The sequence below is a fragment of the Centruroides vittatus genome, unplaced genomic scaffold (genome assembly GCF_030686945.1).
Source record: "Centruroides vittatus isolate TY-2023 unplaced genomic scaffold, ASM3068694v2 contig_4, whole genome shotgun sequence".
NCBI lineage: Eukaryota > Metazoa > Arthropoda > Arachnida > Scorpiones > Buthidae > Centruroides > Centruroides vittatus.
This window is the reverse complement of record NW_027122214.1, coordinates 4,571,084-4,586,903: the sequence shown is the minus strand read 5'-3', so window position 1 is coordinate 4,586,903 and position 15,820 is coordinate 4,571,084. Positions and strand designations below refer to the sequence as shown.

Below are 15,820 nucleotides of genomic sequence, written 5' to 3'. Positions count from 1 at the left end.
AGTACCAATTGTTTCATAATTTATTAGTATTATAGCCATTATCTAGCCTGATGACATATGGCATTGGTTGGCTTGTAGTTTTATAATGTATCGTGTTTTAGTGATGTTGTTTGTTTACAAGAAAGTCATTTTGATTTTATGTCAAAATAATGTATAGATGTTTTGAAAAGCATGCCAAGTGTCAAAAAACAACATTTATGTTATGGTATGCAGTTTGCAAATGTTACTGCATACGATACAACTGTTTAATAATAATATCATCTATTTACATTTATTATCATTACATATATTTTACTCATTATCATTCATTCATTTTCAATTACTAGTTTCTCTGACAATGTTAATATATATTTACCAATTGAATTGGTCTTTATCTATTTTATACATAAAACAACCAAATATCAATTGTTTGGTGATCAAGAAGTGAGGTTTTAAGCATTTTATATTCTAAAAATGTTAGTTTGTTACTTATATATAGAAATTTTACTGCATTTTAGTTGCAATTTAAGAAATCAGTAAAGATTTTAAGTTGATGTTTGATCATTTGTTTTCTGAGGTGGGCATTAGCATGTCCCTTATTTTTCAAATATTTTTTTTTCTAATGCACAGGGCCTAGTTTTGTTTATTTTACCCTTAAATACTCCCACAATAAATTTCAGCTCATTTTGATCACTAGAACCCGACTTGCATCGAATTGCATTTCCATACATATGGTGCTAGAGAAGTGGCACGTATTTGCTTTGCTTGCCATTCTAACACAATTTATTGGGCTATTAACACACACAGTTTTTTCGAAGATGTCAGTGGAATTACAAAGCACTAAAAAGCACATTTTCTTAGTTGGAGAGATAAACCACCAAATCACGGGTGCAAAATTACCATCAAATCGGCAAGTACTTACAGTTTTGTTTTTTAACATTCGCAAAGTTAAACTAACTGTGAGTGAAAGCGTAAAACTTGTAATACGCGAGTATATCATATTTTGGGAAAAAGCTAGAATACCTAAAAAATCTATACATAACTGTGTCAAGAAATTGGTGGATCTTTATCACATATGGAGAGTCTCCATACCTGATAAATACCTGTGTGTTAATAGCCCAACAAATTGTGTTAGAATGGCAAACAAAGTGAATACGTGCCACTTCTCTAGCGCCATATGTATGGAAATGCAATTCGGTGCAAGTCGGGTTCTAGTGATCAAAATGAGCTGAAATTTATTGTGGGAGTATTTAAGGGTAAAATAAACAAAACTAGGCCCTATGCGTTAGAAAAAAAATATTCGAAAAATAAGGGACACCCTAGTGTACATACATGCATTAATATAAAAACAATTTAAGTTCAAATTATTGGAAACATCTTCATTTCACTATCTCTATGGTTTTATTTAACTTATCATCATCATAAATATTGGTTATTTGTATTCATTAAAAACAATATTAATAAAGTTTATATACTTACTTGCAATGCACCAACAAAGTGCCCAACATTGGAATCCCACACAACTGTTGTAGTCATGGATGATCTGTGTCCTGTTTTCCAAGTAAGATAACCTACTGTATGTTTATCAAGCTGTCTGGCTATCACTAAATCAAGAATAATATAAATTAATATTTTATAAATAATAAATTCTAAAAATAATAATTGATCACACATCAATTTATTATTATTTAAAATGTGTATAAGTTCAATAACATATTAAAATGTATATTATTTTCAATCATAAAACCTGATCAAATGAAAATAGAATGTGCAAGAAATAGCATGAAAAGTTTGACATCATCATGAACTGCCATGCTTATTGCACCACTGGTTCATGATATTATAAAGTTTGATTCACAATGTATTGGAAAACTCTCTATGCCTCTTTCCAGAATTTTTATTTTTGTTTGATCACCTGGTATGTAAAGAAGTTGGTTAAACATTTTTGAACATTCTCTAATCAGCTTAAAACTTTTTCATTAAACATACAAGTTATAATAGAGAGTTACAATAAAAAAGGAACAAACATTAATTGTAAGGAATTCATCCTAAACATTATTTTCTGGGTTGTTATATTTTGTTTGAGTTTTTTCTTATTTTGGGGAGTTTGTTTTGTTGAAAGGGTAAAACACCTGCATCCTTCATTCAAAATTGATCTCCATTTTAAAAACTGATGCCATTTTTGACTGGGACCTGTTATCTATAATTTGGTATATTACAAATGGTCATTGAATGATTATGTCACAGGGTAACCTAATCAACTTAAAATAATAATATTTTGTCAAATGTAAGATGCAATAATTGTCAGTAAGAAAGAATTGTAAAATAATTGTTAGCAAATAAGTGTGTAGATGAACATGCAATAAACTTAGACTTATGATGTATTCAGTACTTTAAAGGCTGCTAAAAGCAGAGCCAAAATGTAATTCCCAGTTAACACCAAGCATGATGAGTAGGTAATTGGTTTGTGAAAAGTTGCAATTTGTAAGTTAGATCTAAATTAGAAGTTAAGAAGCATTTTTTAGCAAATAAAAGTTGTTAAATTATTTTGCTGCTATTGTTTAAAATAATTAATTTTGTTAGAACTAAATAATTTTTTCTACAATTATTGTTGTATCATTTAATGCATTAGTGTCAATTAAAACTTTGACAAAAATTTGCGAGTTATAAACTAACTACTGTAAATTTTATAAATGTTAAATTTTATTGTTAACAAGTTTATTTGGTCAAATTTTGGAACTATTTATCTAAAATTAGATATAAGGTCCAGATTGTAACCTTATATAATGATAAACTTAGAAAATTTTTTAAAATTTTCAGTAGACAAACTGTAAAAGTGTCCTCATTTGTACACCATCAGGAAATAATAATTTCATGGTGGAGTTGATCTTTATTTGGAAGCTTTTCGTCAGCCTCAACATGAAATATGTTACAATCTGCCTTATGATGGCAGCTTAGACATTTATAAAAATTATACATTTAACCACTCAGCAGTGACCAATGGATATATCACCCTTGACAGATATATCTGTTGGTCACTGCTGAGTGGTTAAATGTATATTTTTATAATGTATAATAGTGCCAAAAACTACCACAAAAAAAATTCACATAAAAAAAGGATTATGTAACAATAAAAAAAGACTTTTTGTTACTAGACATAACTGTTTACAAACTTGTTTTCTGAAACGGTAATGAGAAAAAAACACGTGGAAAAATACATTAAAAATTTCCCACGTTTATTCTCCACTACATAGGGATAGCTCCATATGTGACTAACCCACTGTTGAAAGGTTAATAACAAGTTTTCCTCTGGGACAATAAGTATAAACTTAGAAAATTTTTAAAAATTTTTAGTGGATGAACTGTAAAAATGTCCTCCTTCATAATATTTTGATGCAAAGCAGATGAGAATTCTCCAAATAAAGATTAACTCTGCTGTAAAATTATTTATTTCTTATTTCCTGATGGTGTACAAAGGAATTACAAAGGACACTTTTAGAATTTGTCCACTAAAAATTTTTAAAAATTTTCTAAGTTTATACTTATTGTCCCAGCAAAACACTTTTTATTAAATCTATAATTCTTATATAATAAATTTACAATCTTTCAATTAAATCTCATTAATTTAAAATGCCTTCATTAATATTATTGATAAAACAGAAACTAATCAAGTTTGACAAAAAATGTATAACTGGTCATAAAATATAAAGTTGATGTACTTACTTGTGCTTAATCCAGGCCTAATACCATTTGGTGTGAATTGTAAAATTCCTTGCATATTGCTAAAACTAAAAAGAAAACCACGTTAAAGTAATTGTGTTGCTACTAATAAATTATTTATTAATATCATTATTAGTTTTTTAAATAAGTAAAAATTATTTAAACAACATAATATAATACATAAATTATTCAATAATTTATTTAAATTTAATTCAAATTCAAATAATTAATATATTCAATTAATAAATAATTTTTATACATAAAAGTAATGCAAGTAAAGCACATCTATATACAAATATAAATAATTTATTACAAAAAACAATATTGTAATGTTCACAATGCCATATTTTTATAATAAATTACACAAACAGGCTTCAACTAACACAATACATACATACATATATATATATATATATATATACATATACACACACCTATTTAACAGTAATGCCCAAGTGAAAACAACTTTAAAAGAAATTCTACATCCCATAAGATACATTCCTTGGTCCCAAGCTACATATTTGAGGTTCCTCCAACTGTTGTTATTGTTCAACTCAAACTCTCCCTATTTGTATGCCAAACATGAATGGTACTAGAGTGGGTTGAGTGGCTATCTATTCTAAAATCTCAATGGACACCTATCCAGCCACATTGGAATAATTTATTCGAGTCTACCTATACTGACTATTATTAGAGGATTTGTTTAAATATAAATTGATTGTTTGTCATGTAATTATACTTGAAGTTTACAGTATATTACAGTAAAAATAAAAAATAAAAAAATAAAAGGAACATGGCCAGCACAATTCACAGCATTTTCAAAAACCATATTAAACATATACCACAAGAACTTTCTTATATATTTTATATTATATAACTAAATGCAAATTATTTTTTTTCAACCAATACACAATCTCTACTCTCTAATATGATAAATATCTTTTGATTACCATCTATTTGATATTCTATGGAACACCTTTAAAGAACTCAAGAAACCTTGTCCAGCTCCCACTTCAAACTGAAATAAAGAATGCAATTTTTAATTGTTGCTAATACACATACACAATAAAAAAAATATAAAGATATCAAAAGCACTATCAAATAACCTTTTAATTAAGAAAAAAATTTGTTTTTTACCTACTAGAAATTATCAAATTAACTGATAAATTACTAAATTCATCCATTCAATAAATTTCAATTACTTTCCACTTTTATCTGTTTTAAATATCAAATTTTGTCCAATTATGCACTATCTATTAATGTTATTTAGTCATTATAAATAGAGTTATCCAAAAATCAGTTAACCAATATATATTTTAAAAATAGTTAAAACCAGTTTGGAACAGCTACATAATAATTATTGTGCTGCAATTTGAAAAAATTGAAACCTGTAAGTTCTGACTGTCTTTCCTTAATCTCAAGAACAGAGTTAGATGAAATCAATGATCAGATATGGAAACCTTAGGGGCAGGAGGTCCTGATTAACTATATCAAACTTTCGATGCAAACTGGAAATCATGTTATTTCAATTCAAAAATTTTCCCCCAAAAAGTGTTAGATAGATGACCAGCACAACTCTATTGTTAAAGGAAAAGTATAACATACAGGGGCAAGTCACTGCTAATTTGAGGTGGAGAGAATATATTTTAAGTTAAATAAATTAAAAATGTGATTAAAAATTTTAGTCAGGCATTGTGACGATGTCACAATAAATAATTGCTCATTCTTGATTAAGTTACTTCCAATAAAGTGAAAATTATGATGTATTCCTAACAGATTTTAATTGCTCTTCAAAATATATCTTGATTAACTGATTTTGAGCCATATTACCCAACTTGGACCTACATTATTATTAGTTTTGTTTTCTTATATGTAAATTTCCAAGAATGTTCAACCCTCAAAAAAATCTAATATGTTATAAAAGTGCAAGAAATAGTCATTCCAGATACAATGAAATTTCATATAATGTTAGAATCTTTATATACATTAAGATACAATATCAAGCATAATATTCAGGGAAAGAACTAAATTATTGGTTATTATTATTCATTACTTTCCTATCATTTCAGTATTATATACTTCCCTGTGGAAAGTTCATGCCAAACAACACTGGTAGATTTCTAAAGTCTTTATTTTAATTTGCAAAATATGCATTTCAGATTCTATTCATAAAATCTCTTTTCAATATAAGTGTAAATAAAATGATGTAAATTTAAAAACAATAAATTTTTCAAAAAGGTATAATTAAAAACTATCTGTATCATTAACAAATTTTAAATTTCTGCAGTTTGGAAAAGTTATATCATTATCTAATTTCAAATTTAATTTGCATATAAATGAAAAGTAGTATAGATTGTATATTTTTGTTTACCACTTCTCCACTAATATCCAAGGCTTCTTTATTGTTGCATTAAAGGCATTGACTTATGTTAAATGGTCAAAGCATTTGCTACTGGCATTGATGCTGTTTCTGAAGATATTGCAGGAATTTAGAATAATATGTAAAGGTACAAAAGAAGAAAAAAAGGAGAATACAGTTTATTTAAAACTAGTTGATATTTGACTGGTAAACTGAATGTTCTTAACTAGTCAAAAAATGGTTGATAATGGACAAAGTATGAAAAGGAGAATTCTTCATTATTTCAAAATACTTTAATGTGAAGTATATTAATGGCATTGTGTAATATATTATTATTGTATATTACTTTATTTATATTCATATATAATCATTACATCATCTACTGCCGTAAACTATCAGGCTTTATAATCCTTATCGTTTGTAGCCTGATTATTTACGACAGTAGATGACGTAATGGTTTAATATTATCGGGTTTGTTGTGTTGTTATTTATATTCATATATAATATTAATAAATGCAAAAGTGATACTCAACATTTGAATTAAAGGAAAAAATAACATAATTATGCATTAAAATTTTGTTTGAAGTTTTTGTATTACTAAAATAGATATATAAAAAGTGATAGAAGCAATTATTATTTCATGTATATTTTATAGTAATTAATATACAAAATCTGAAATGTTATACCTCAGTCCATGTTGTAGTGGATAAAACATGGCGAACAGAAGTTCCTATACTGCCACTTCCCATTCCATTCTGTGATGTAATATTTCCATGAAGAGTCAATGTGTCTTTAGAACTTAATGGAGATTCAATGGATTGTGAAATTGTCATATTATTGATTTCCATGTGTGGAAGTAATCTGAAATAAAATTTATAAATATTTCATGACTCAAATTATAATGCAGTTTTATACAAAATATATTTAATATTTCAGAGTTCTTAAGATTTTTTAAGTAAAATTTTTCATAAGAATATTTAGCTTTCTTTATAAAATATACAGAGTTATCAAAGAAAAAGTTTGCTGGCAAAAATTAGAGTTGGCAATACTAACAAAGGGTTTCAAATGTCATTGTTTGCATTCATAGTAAATAAATGTTCAAGACATTTAAGGTATTAAACTTTTATAACTGTCCTGCTAAATAAAACATTTCTCACTTTGTACAGCAAGAATGTAATAAGCATAGCAGACTTACGGCATTGCAAAGTTAGTAACAGATTAATGTATATTTCATATTTAAAAAAAAAAAAAAATACAGTCAAACATTTCTTAATAAATAACAAAATAAAAACAATTGGGTTAAATTTGGATTATGAAGATACTCTCCTCTATTAACAACAACGATAATAATGATGATAAACAAAAAATCATCATCATCATCATTCAGAGCCACCCCGAGAGCCAGGCAACTGGGGCAACCACCCCAGGCCCCATGCTTAAGAGGCTGCAGCATAGTAATGTTTTATAATTAAAATGTAACAACTTGTATTTCAACTTAAAACTTAATTTTAAAGTATAATTGTAAGGTACACTGGAAAAATCTCATGATTCTTGATATAACCTTGCTACTAATTGATTTTATGATCTACAGAAAGAATAACTGTTTAATGTATAAACTCAAATATATTTGTGTTTATTAGTGTTCTTTTAGTAGTTCTTTTTATGAAAGAATAATTACCTTAAAAATAATCAAAATAATAATAAAGAAAAAAATAGTTTTTATAACATAAATTGTAAGTTGGCAGTATGTAATCTACCAACAAAATTAGGTGCCCAGTCAGTTTGGTGTAGTTACAATAGCATAGAACATTTATACACTTAGGCATATTGTAAGCTAATAAATGCTTTAACTGAACAAATTTATGCTGCTTAATGGTACTTTTTTTAATTTAACTTCGTTCAGCACTTCATTACTGTAAAACAGCAGAGTAAAACATTGTTATAGTAATAATAAATCTGAAACTTGGGATTGGAGCTAACTGACACAAGTTAGTTTTTCAAATTTTCCAATTATTATATTATTTTTTAATCTCTATTTTTTTATTCATTTTTTATTTTCTATTTTTTCTAGGTTTTAGAACATTAGCAATGAGTACAAGTAGAGATTGTAATAAAAATAGAAATTATTTAAGTGGTAACCAGAAAAGAAAACGTGCTGAAAATAAAAAAAGATTTAGAAAGTCGTGTAACAGATAGTCTTTTAAAATATTTTAAAACTGATAATGAAGAAAACGATCTGGCTATAGCTAGCACTAGTGTACAAAATAAAGAAAAGTTACAAATTACATACAAAGAATTACCTTCATTATTAAATGAAGATGGAGCTATAAATGATGAAGAAGATCAAGAAAATTTTTTTCTTAGCACAAACGAGGAAACTAAAGAATTATCAACCATATTGGAAGACTTGGCCATAACACCCTTTTGAGAAAATTAGGTTATTATTAATTAATAAAAACATTGTTCAAGTAAAAATTACAATTTTCCCATAGATGAACTAGGTAGAAAATTTAATGTACGAGGTCTGTTCAAAAAATACGCGGACTGACGTCATAAAACGAAATGTACTTTATGTAGAAGTTACATGTCTGGGTTCCCTTCAAAGTACTCTCCTTCCCAATGCACACACTTATCCCAACGTTGTTTCCACTTGTTGAAACAGTCCTGGTATGCTTCTTTTGTAATGTCCTTCAGCGCCTTCATCACATTTGCCTTAATCTCGGGAATTCTCTCAAATCTTCTTCCTTTCAAGGGTCTTTTGAGTTTGGGAACAAGAAAAAGTCACAAGGGGCAAGATCAGGTGAGTGGGAGTGGGGGAAGAACAATGATCGAATGTTTGGCCAAAACCTCACGAGTTCTGAGGGCTGAATGGGCTGGAGCATTGTTGTGATGGAGAAACCAGTTGCCACTCCTCCACATTTCTGGCATTTTGCGACAGATGGTGTCCCTCAGACGTTTCAGAACATCAATGTAGTAAGTCTGGTTCACTGTGGACCCTTGGGGAGGTACTCGTGATGAACAACACCCTTAGCATCAAAGAAAACTGTCAGCATCACCTTGACATTGGATAGAACTTGGTGAGCTTTTTTGAGTCTGGAGGACGTTTCACCCACCCACTGGGACGATTGGACCTTCGTTTCAATGTCACTGGAACGATTAGACCTTCATTTCCAAGTTTAACACATATTTCACAGCAAGTCGTTGCTCCTTCATGTCATTCATTCTGAAATCTGACAAACGAAAAAATCGCACTTTATTAAAAACCATGTAGCTAATCAAGAAATAAAGATATCTGTAATCGGGAAATGGCTTTATGACCAGAAGATCTGTACAAACCTAGTGACACCAATTGGATTCCCCTGGAACCAACTGGAGCCGCGCAATTCAAACAATCTGTGTATTTTTTGAACAGACCTCATATCTTATAATACAAAAGTACATTTAAATGGAGAAAAATATTGCAGAAACTGGCTTCTCTATTCAAAACTAAAAGATAAGGTATTTTGTTTCTACTGCTATTTATATCCTAATCAATTGTCAAGATCATCTTTAGCATTAGTAAATGAAGGTGTTTCTGACTGGAAGCACCTGGGAACCTGCTTAAATGAACATAAATTATCATTGCCACACAGAAAAATCACTTAAAGATTTTATGGAGCTAAAAAACAAGTTGCAAAAAGAACAAATAAAATGGCAAAGCCATATTTGGGACAAAACTATGTCTCCTAGACTCACTACTAAGTGCAATCACTTTGACGCTCAAGGCAGATCTCGTTCTCATTCTCCAATCTTTGGTTTCGCTGGTTTTGAGCATGATTGTTCAAATTTCGCTGGCCACGACCACCAGGTCATCCACGATGCATTTTCGGTGAAATTAACCTATCTAATGTAGAAATTTTTTTCCGTTGCTTGTCAGCCTGGGTTGAATTTTTGTCAATGCTTAACGAAAATTTCTCGTTTTTGAAAAAAGTAATCATGGCTATTGTATCGTCTCAAGTTATTTTTTTTATTTTACACAAACAATACTGGGTTGCGTCCTACCTTGTCTGTTGACCTTGACCACGTATTCTGCGTCTTCTGTTCTGCCGGTAAAAATTAACTGAGAAACTGGTAATTTACTTAAATTGTATCGGCTACACAATATTTACAATAGTGTTGAGATATAACATAAATCCAAGATCGGCACAGCTGTCGAATCGAAAGGTTAACTAAATGAAATAAAAAGATGTCTCTCCTTGTTGGAGTTCGGGAGCAAAATGAGATCAGAGGGTGAAGGTTGCACGCTGGCGCCCTCTACCCTACACGTCAAATTTTTATCAGTCCCACGATTTTACTATACAGTCAAACCTGTTTTTGTGCGGTCTTTTTCTGTGCGATTTTTATTTGTGCGATTTGTTTTGTGCGGTATATGAAAATTTCAATCAAATTGGAACATAATTGACTCCTGTAAAATTTTTAAAAAACTCTATTGGTTGTTTTCTATGACATCAGCAGGTTTTTTCATTTTTTATTCAGTAAAATTTTTTTCTCATACGTTTATTTCGGTCCCCTCTTATTTTAATAGCATAAAAACCATAAATATTATGTTATATTTGAACAGATGCTGTAAGTTAGCTGCCCTCCAGCTTTAGACTGCAGGTGTGAAATTTCACATTTTGTTAAATGAAATAACACTTCCTGCAGCTATATTTATCAAATAAAATCATTATTTAACGATTATTTTTAACTTTTTAATGTTAGATTCGTATTTAAGTGGAAATAATTAATTAATATAAAAATTAAAATTCTTAGAGGATTTTTTCCCCATTAGGTGTTGCAGAAAAAGGCCCAAGGAGTTAAAAAAGCAATTCCTAGTTATTTCGTACGGTTTCGAGTTATTTTCTACGTGAGACTTTTTTTATGCGGTCCCTATTCACCGCATAAAAACAGGTTTGACTGTACTAGATAATGTTAAAAAACCCACTTGTAACGACATAAAACCCTGTTTTAACATCATATTTGAAGCACTTCCAAATTTACAAAATTAGATTACAAATTTCATTTAACAAAGAAAATATGTGTTCAGTCCTAAGATCAGAGTTCACTTCCTAGAATGACTGCGGGTGGTACTCTCCCCACCTGACTTCAGTGGGGTGAGGTGCCTATTTTGCCTGTTTGTAGAAGTGGGTTGCCATTTTGTATTTTATTTTGACTCGGTTCTCGGTCTCCTGACTACCTACAAGTCTGGATTTTATTTATTAGCGAATCATTTGGGCACCTAATACTCTGTGTCAAATATCAACTCTTGACATGCACTCCTTCATACCTATAATCTGGTAACATGAACCGGCAGTACCATTTTATACACAAGACAATAGTCTTGTCAACAAACAATTGACAGTTTTCATCAAAGACAATTAAATTCAGATGCAGAATATTGGTGTGAAGTTCTTAGAAAGATTATATTTTGTATACAATATTTAGCTAAAAACAACGATGCACTTAGTGGAACAAATCAGACAATTTTTACAAAAAATAATGGTAAATTTTTAGGTTTAATTAAATTAATTTCAAAATTTGATGCAAGAATGGCAGAACATATGATGTATCAAAGATAAAGAAACAATCAATCATTATTTAGGTTGAAAAATTCAAAATGAAATAATCAATCTGTTGGCAACAAAGTTAAATATGAAATAATAAAAAAGAAAATATTATGCAGTACAGTTAGACTGTACTACTGATAAAAGTCGTATTAAACAATTGACTCTCATTGTTCGAATTGTAGAATTGCCTGACGAACAAGAACAAAATGAAGTTGAAATTAATGATTATTTTATTGGTTTATTTCGTATGCTGAAAAGTACAGGGTTTGATTTATCAGAGGAATTATGTAAACAACTTAAAACTTTAAATATTTTTTTGAACAATTCACGTGGACTAGCTTATGACAATGAAGCTAACATGGTAGGCAAGAGAAAAGGCGTACAAGCAAGAATTTTGGAAAAAAATCCGACAGCACTTTTTGTGTCATGTTCTGTGCAAAATTTAAATTTATTAATAGGTGATACGGCTTCCTTGGTTCCTACGACTATGACATTTTTGGAACACTTTCAAGACTGTATACACTATTTTCCATGTCTGTTCACAGGTGGGATATTTTATAATGAAACATTTAACAAATTCAACTCAAACCATTATCAGATACACATTGGGAATGCCGAATAAATTTTGTGAAAACAGTTAGATTTGATTTAGGCAAAATTATAACAGCGTTAGAAGAATTAAATGACGTGACAGAGGATTCTAGTGTAAAAAAGCAAAACAGCAATTAATTTTGAATTTGTTTTATCTACAGTTATTTGGTATGAATTATTATTGACAGTCAATACAGTAAGTAAAATTGTACAAAAACCTAATTGTGATTTAAGTTTAGTAACTAAGCTTTTAAAAAGGTTGATGGATTTTTTTTTAAGAATTTAGAGAAAATGGTTTTTTTAAAATCTAAAATGGAAGCAAATAATATTTGTGAAAAAACTAATATTTCAAACAAATTAAAAACTGTAAGAATAAGAAAATGTAAATGTTTATTTGATTATGAAGGAGCAAGAGCAGATGAATGTGTAAATGACCCAGAAAGAAAGTTCTACAGAAATTATTTCTTAGCAATAATAGATCAAGCCATATCATCATTACAAGAAAGATTTGAACAAATTGAAAATCATATTAATATTTTCGGTTTTCTTTACAATATTCCACTATTACAAACAATGGAAGACGACCAACTTAAAAAGTTTTGCATGGATTTAGATTTAAAATTAAGGCAAGATGATAATAGTGATATAAATGGAGCCGGTTTATATGAAGAAATTAAAATTTTTTGTTTGATCTGTACTAATGGTGAAAATGCAACACCAGTACAGTGCCTGAATATGCTAAGAAATATGCATGACTCTTTTCCAAATCTGGCCATTAGTTTAAGAATATTAACAATTCTGATTTCAACAGCATCAGCAGAACAAAAGTTTTTCTAAATTAAAACTAATTAAAAATTATTTACGGCCAACAATGTCACAAGAACGATTAACAAATCTGGCACTTTTATCTATTGAGCATAAAATGTGAAAAATTAAATAATTGCAATGATTTAATAAAACATTTTGCTGAAATATAAGCTCACAAAATTAATATTTCATAAAATAATGCAAAAGGTTCATTAAAAAAATTAAGATAAAAACAAACATACAGGCTTAAAAAAATATTTTTTTATACTTTGTTTCATAAATTCCGCAATTTTGTTTAAATAAATTTTTAAAAAGTTAATGTTAATTATTTTACTTATTAGTTTATTTTTTACTAATAATTATTTTATTTTTAGAAAAAGCCCCACAATTTCAATTTGCTCTGGACCCCGCAAAAGATAGGGGCGGCCCTATCATCATTAATTATAAGGTTGATGGTTATTAAAACAGATTCTTTTGTTATAAAAACATTTGAATTATACCTCCATAATTCAATAAACATAACATATTACAAATTATGATATATTTTTTCAATAATTATAGCCATTACATCATGAATAGTTCAACTTTATTACTGTTTACTGTATGTTTTATTAGTAATTTTGTTTGAATGTATTTAAAATTTTATGATGTAATTTTTATATTTGTTTTCTTTCAAGCAATAATCTGAGGATATCCTATAACAAAAATGAAAAATAATTGTAATTTAGCAAATTTTGACTTTTTAACATGTAAACAAATTAGCTAATATAATTTGTTTACATGTTATAATATTTCAGTAAGAAAATAAAATAATTTAAACTATTAATAAATTTTTTTGACCTATTTCCAAGTTTTCTACATTAAGATCTACTTTCAAATTTTCCACCATGTTAAAAGATCATGCAGTATTAATTCAAAATGTCAGATCATATTCAATGAATCAATGTTATAGAACTTGCTAGCAGCTTGCAGCTGTTGGAAGTACAGCAATTGCTTAAATGCCATAAAATTTGGATTGGCTTCTACTTTTACTGGACTATCAAACAGCACAACAACAGATGATAATCTCTGCCAGAAACTTGCTGTTTTTCTTGATGTGCCACACATATACATCCACCTTTAGAATTATTACCAATTGTTGCACAAAGCTATCCTAATTGAATCCCTAAATTTTATTTTCTTGCCCAACTCTAATTAATAGTAGTGCTTTCTCTTTCTTTTACTCTAGTGAATGAAAAAGATGAAACTATTACTTTAGAATATGAAAATAAAATATTGGAACATAGTCTGTAATATCTTAAAGACAATAAATTAAAATTAAACAAATAAAATTGTACTCAAAAGGAAGACACTATTAATAAAAGGACAACAGGAGAATAATATAGTTCAAGAGAGGACAGTTGAACATCCTGATTGCACATCTAAATTCATGTCAAATTCTTCATTTTTTTGAGATTTTTATCATTCTTTATAATAATATGACAATACTAAAAATTTAATTGTTGCTTAGTATATAATAGTATATATAATAATATAATATAATATATATATATAAGAAAAAAATACACTAACATATCAATGTAATAATTGTATGAATACATGCTATACATACCCGTCTTCATATTCATAATTTTCAAAAAGTCCCGTAGCATCAATACCAACAGACACAGTTCCCTAATAAATAAATATTGCAATATTAAAAAAAATATTAATATAGAATATAGTAAAAGTTCCATATTTGAACAATTAGCATATTTACAGTCCAGAGTTTGAAATCATTTTTCATATTTTCAAAGGTAATTTATTTATTTATTTATTTTTTTTGCAGAAAGATTATCAAAAATATTGAAACAGATAAAGAACTAATTATATGATTTTTAATACATTTTACCATATGTTCTACTGGAATTCATACTGTAATTATTAAATTACATTACTGGATATCATCTCGTAGTTGCTTATAAAAGTATTATTATTATTATAGTATGTGCACTTATGTAGAGTGAATGTTGCTTTATATTACTATCTAGCCAAGATTGCCAGATGAACTGATTTCAGTGGCGTCTAAGTCACATATACAGTACATAAGCAAATCCTGACTCCTGCCCTACAAAAACTAAATTCAATCATAAATTTAACAAAATTAATTACTTTTTCACTTATTACAAAAAAAAAATTATTTGATTGTAAGAAGTCTGAAATTTCTTTTGATCATTTATTAGTTATTACCAAAATAATTTTTATACGAAGATTATACATGAATTGTGTTCTACATTATAATGTTGCTATAAATGATTATTTTTTGTTAAGTGATACAATAAGTGAGAAAATTCAATATTTTATGACATTAAACAACATTTTTAGTAAATGTAATATGTTTATTTTCAATTGCATATGAAATTATATAAATAATGATGAATTAAAGATCAAATTTTTTAAAAACTTTTATTAAATTTTTGTATAAATGCATGGATATTAATCATCAGCTGTGCAAAAAGATTTTTTCATATATACACATGAATCATTTTAAGTGAAACTCAATAGAAAACTCAAAAAATTTTAATTATCCATTTTTAAAATTTAACTAGTTCCTACAAGTTTCTAGTATTAGTAACATTCAATATTTACTTTTCACTTTCATTCCACTCCTGTTTAAATTAAAGATGCATTATGTATATATATTTTTTATTAGCAGATCAGTGTTCTAGACAGACTATCCACTGATGGAGAATGAGAAAAACACAGTTTTTTGTTTCTCGTATCCAGGATAAAAGTTCCC

The 15,820-nt window shown here is 28.2% G+C and overlaps 1 protein-coding gene across 1 annotated transcript in view; it reads right to left on the bottom strand.

Annotated features, from left to right (window-relative positions):
- LOC136976306 (dnaJ homolog subfamily C member 11) overlaps positions 1-15,820 on the bottom strand; it is a 73,731-nt gene that overhangs the window by 23,889 nt on the left and 34,022 nt on the right. Inside the window, exons 5-9 of the mRNA XM_067271552.1 lie at positions 14,654-14,715; positions 6,745-6,919; positions 4,650-4,717; positions 3,703-3,767; positions 1,459-1,583 (exon numbers count right to left, since the gene is read on the bottom strand). Coding sequence (XP_067127653.1) covers positions 1,459-1,583; positions 3,703-3,767; positions 4,650-4,717; positions 6,745-6,919; positions 14,654-14,715 — 495 coding nt within the window. The remainder of the gene's footprint in view (positions 1-1,458; positions 1,584-3,702; positions 3,768-4,649; positions 4,718-6,744; positions 6,920-14,653; positions 14,716-15,820) is intronic.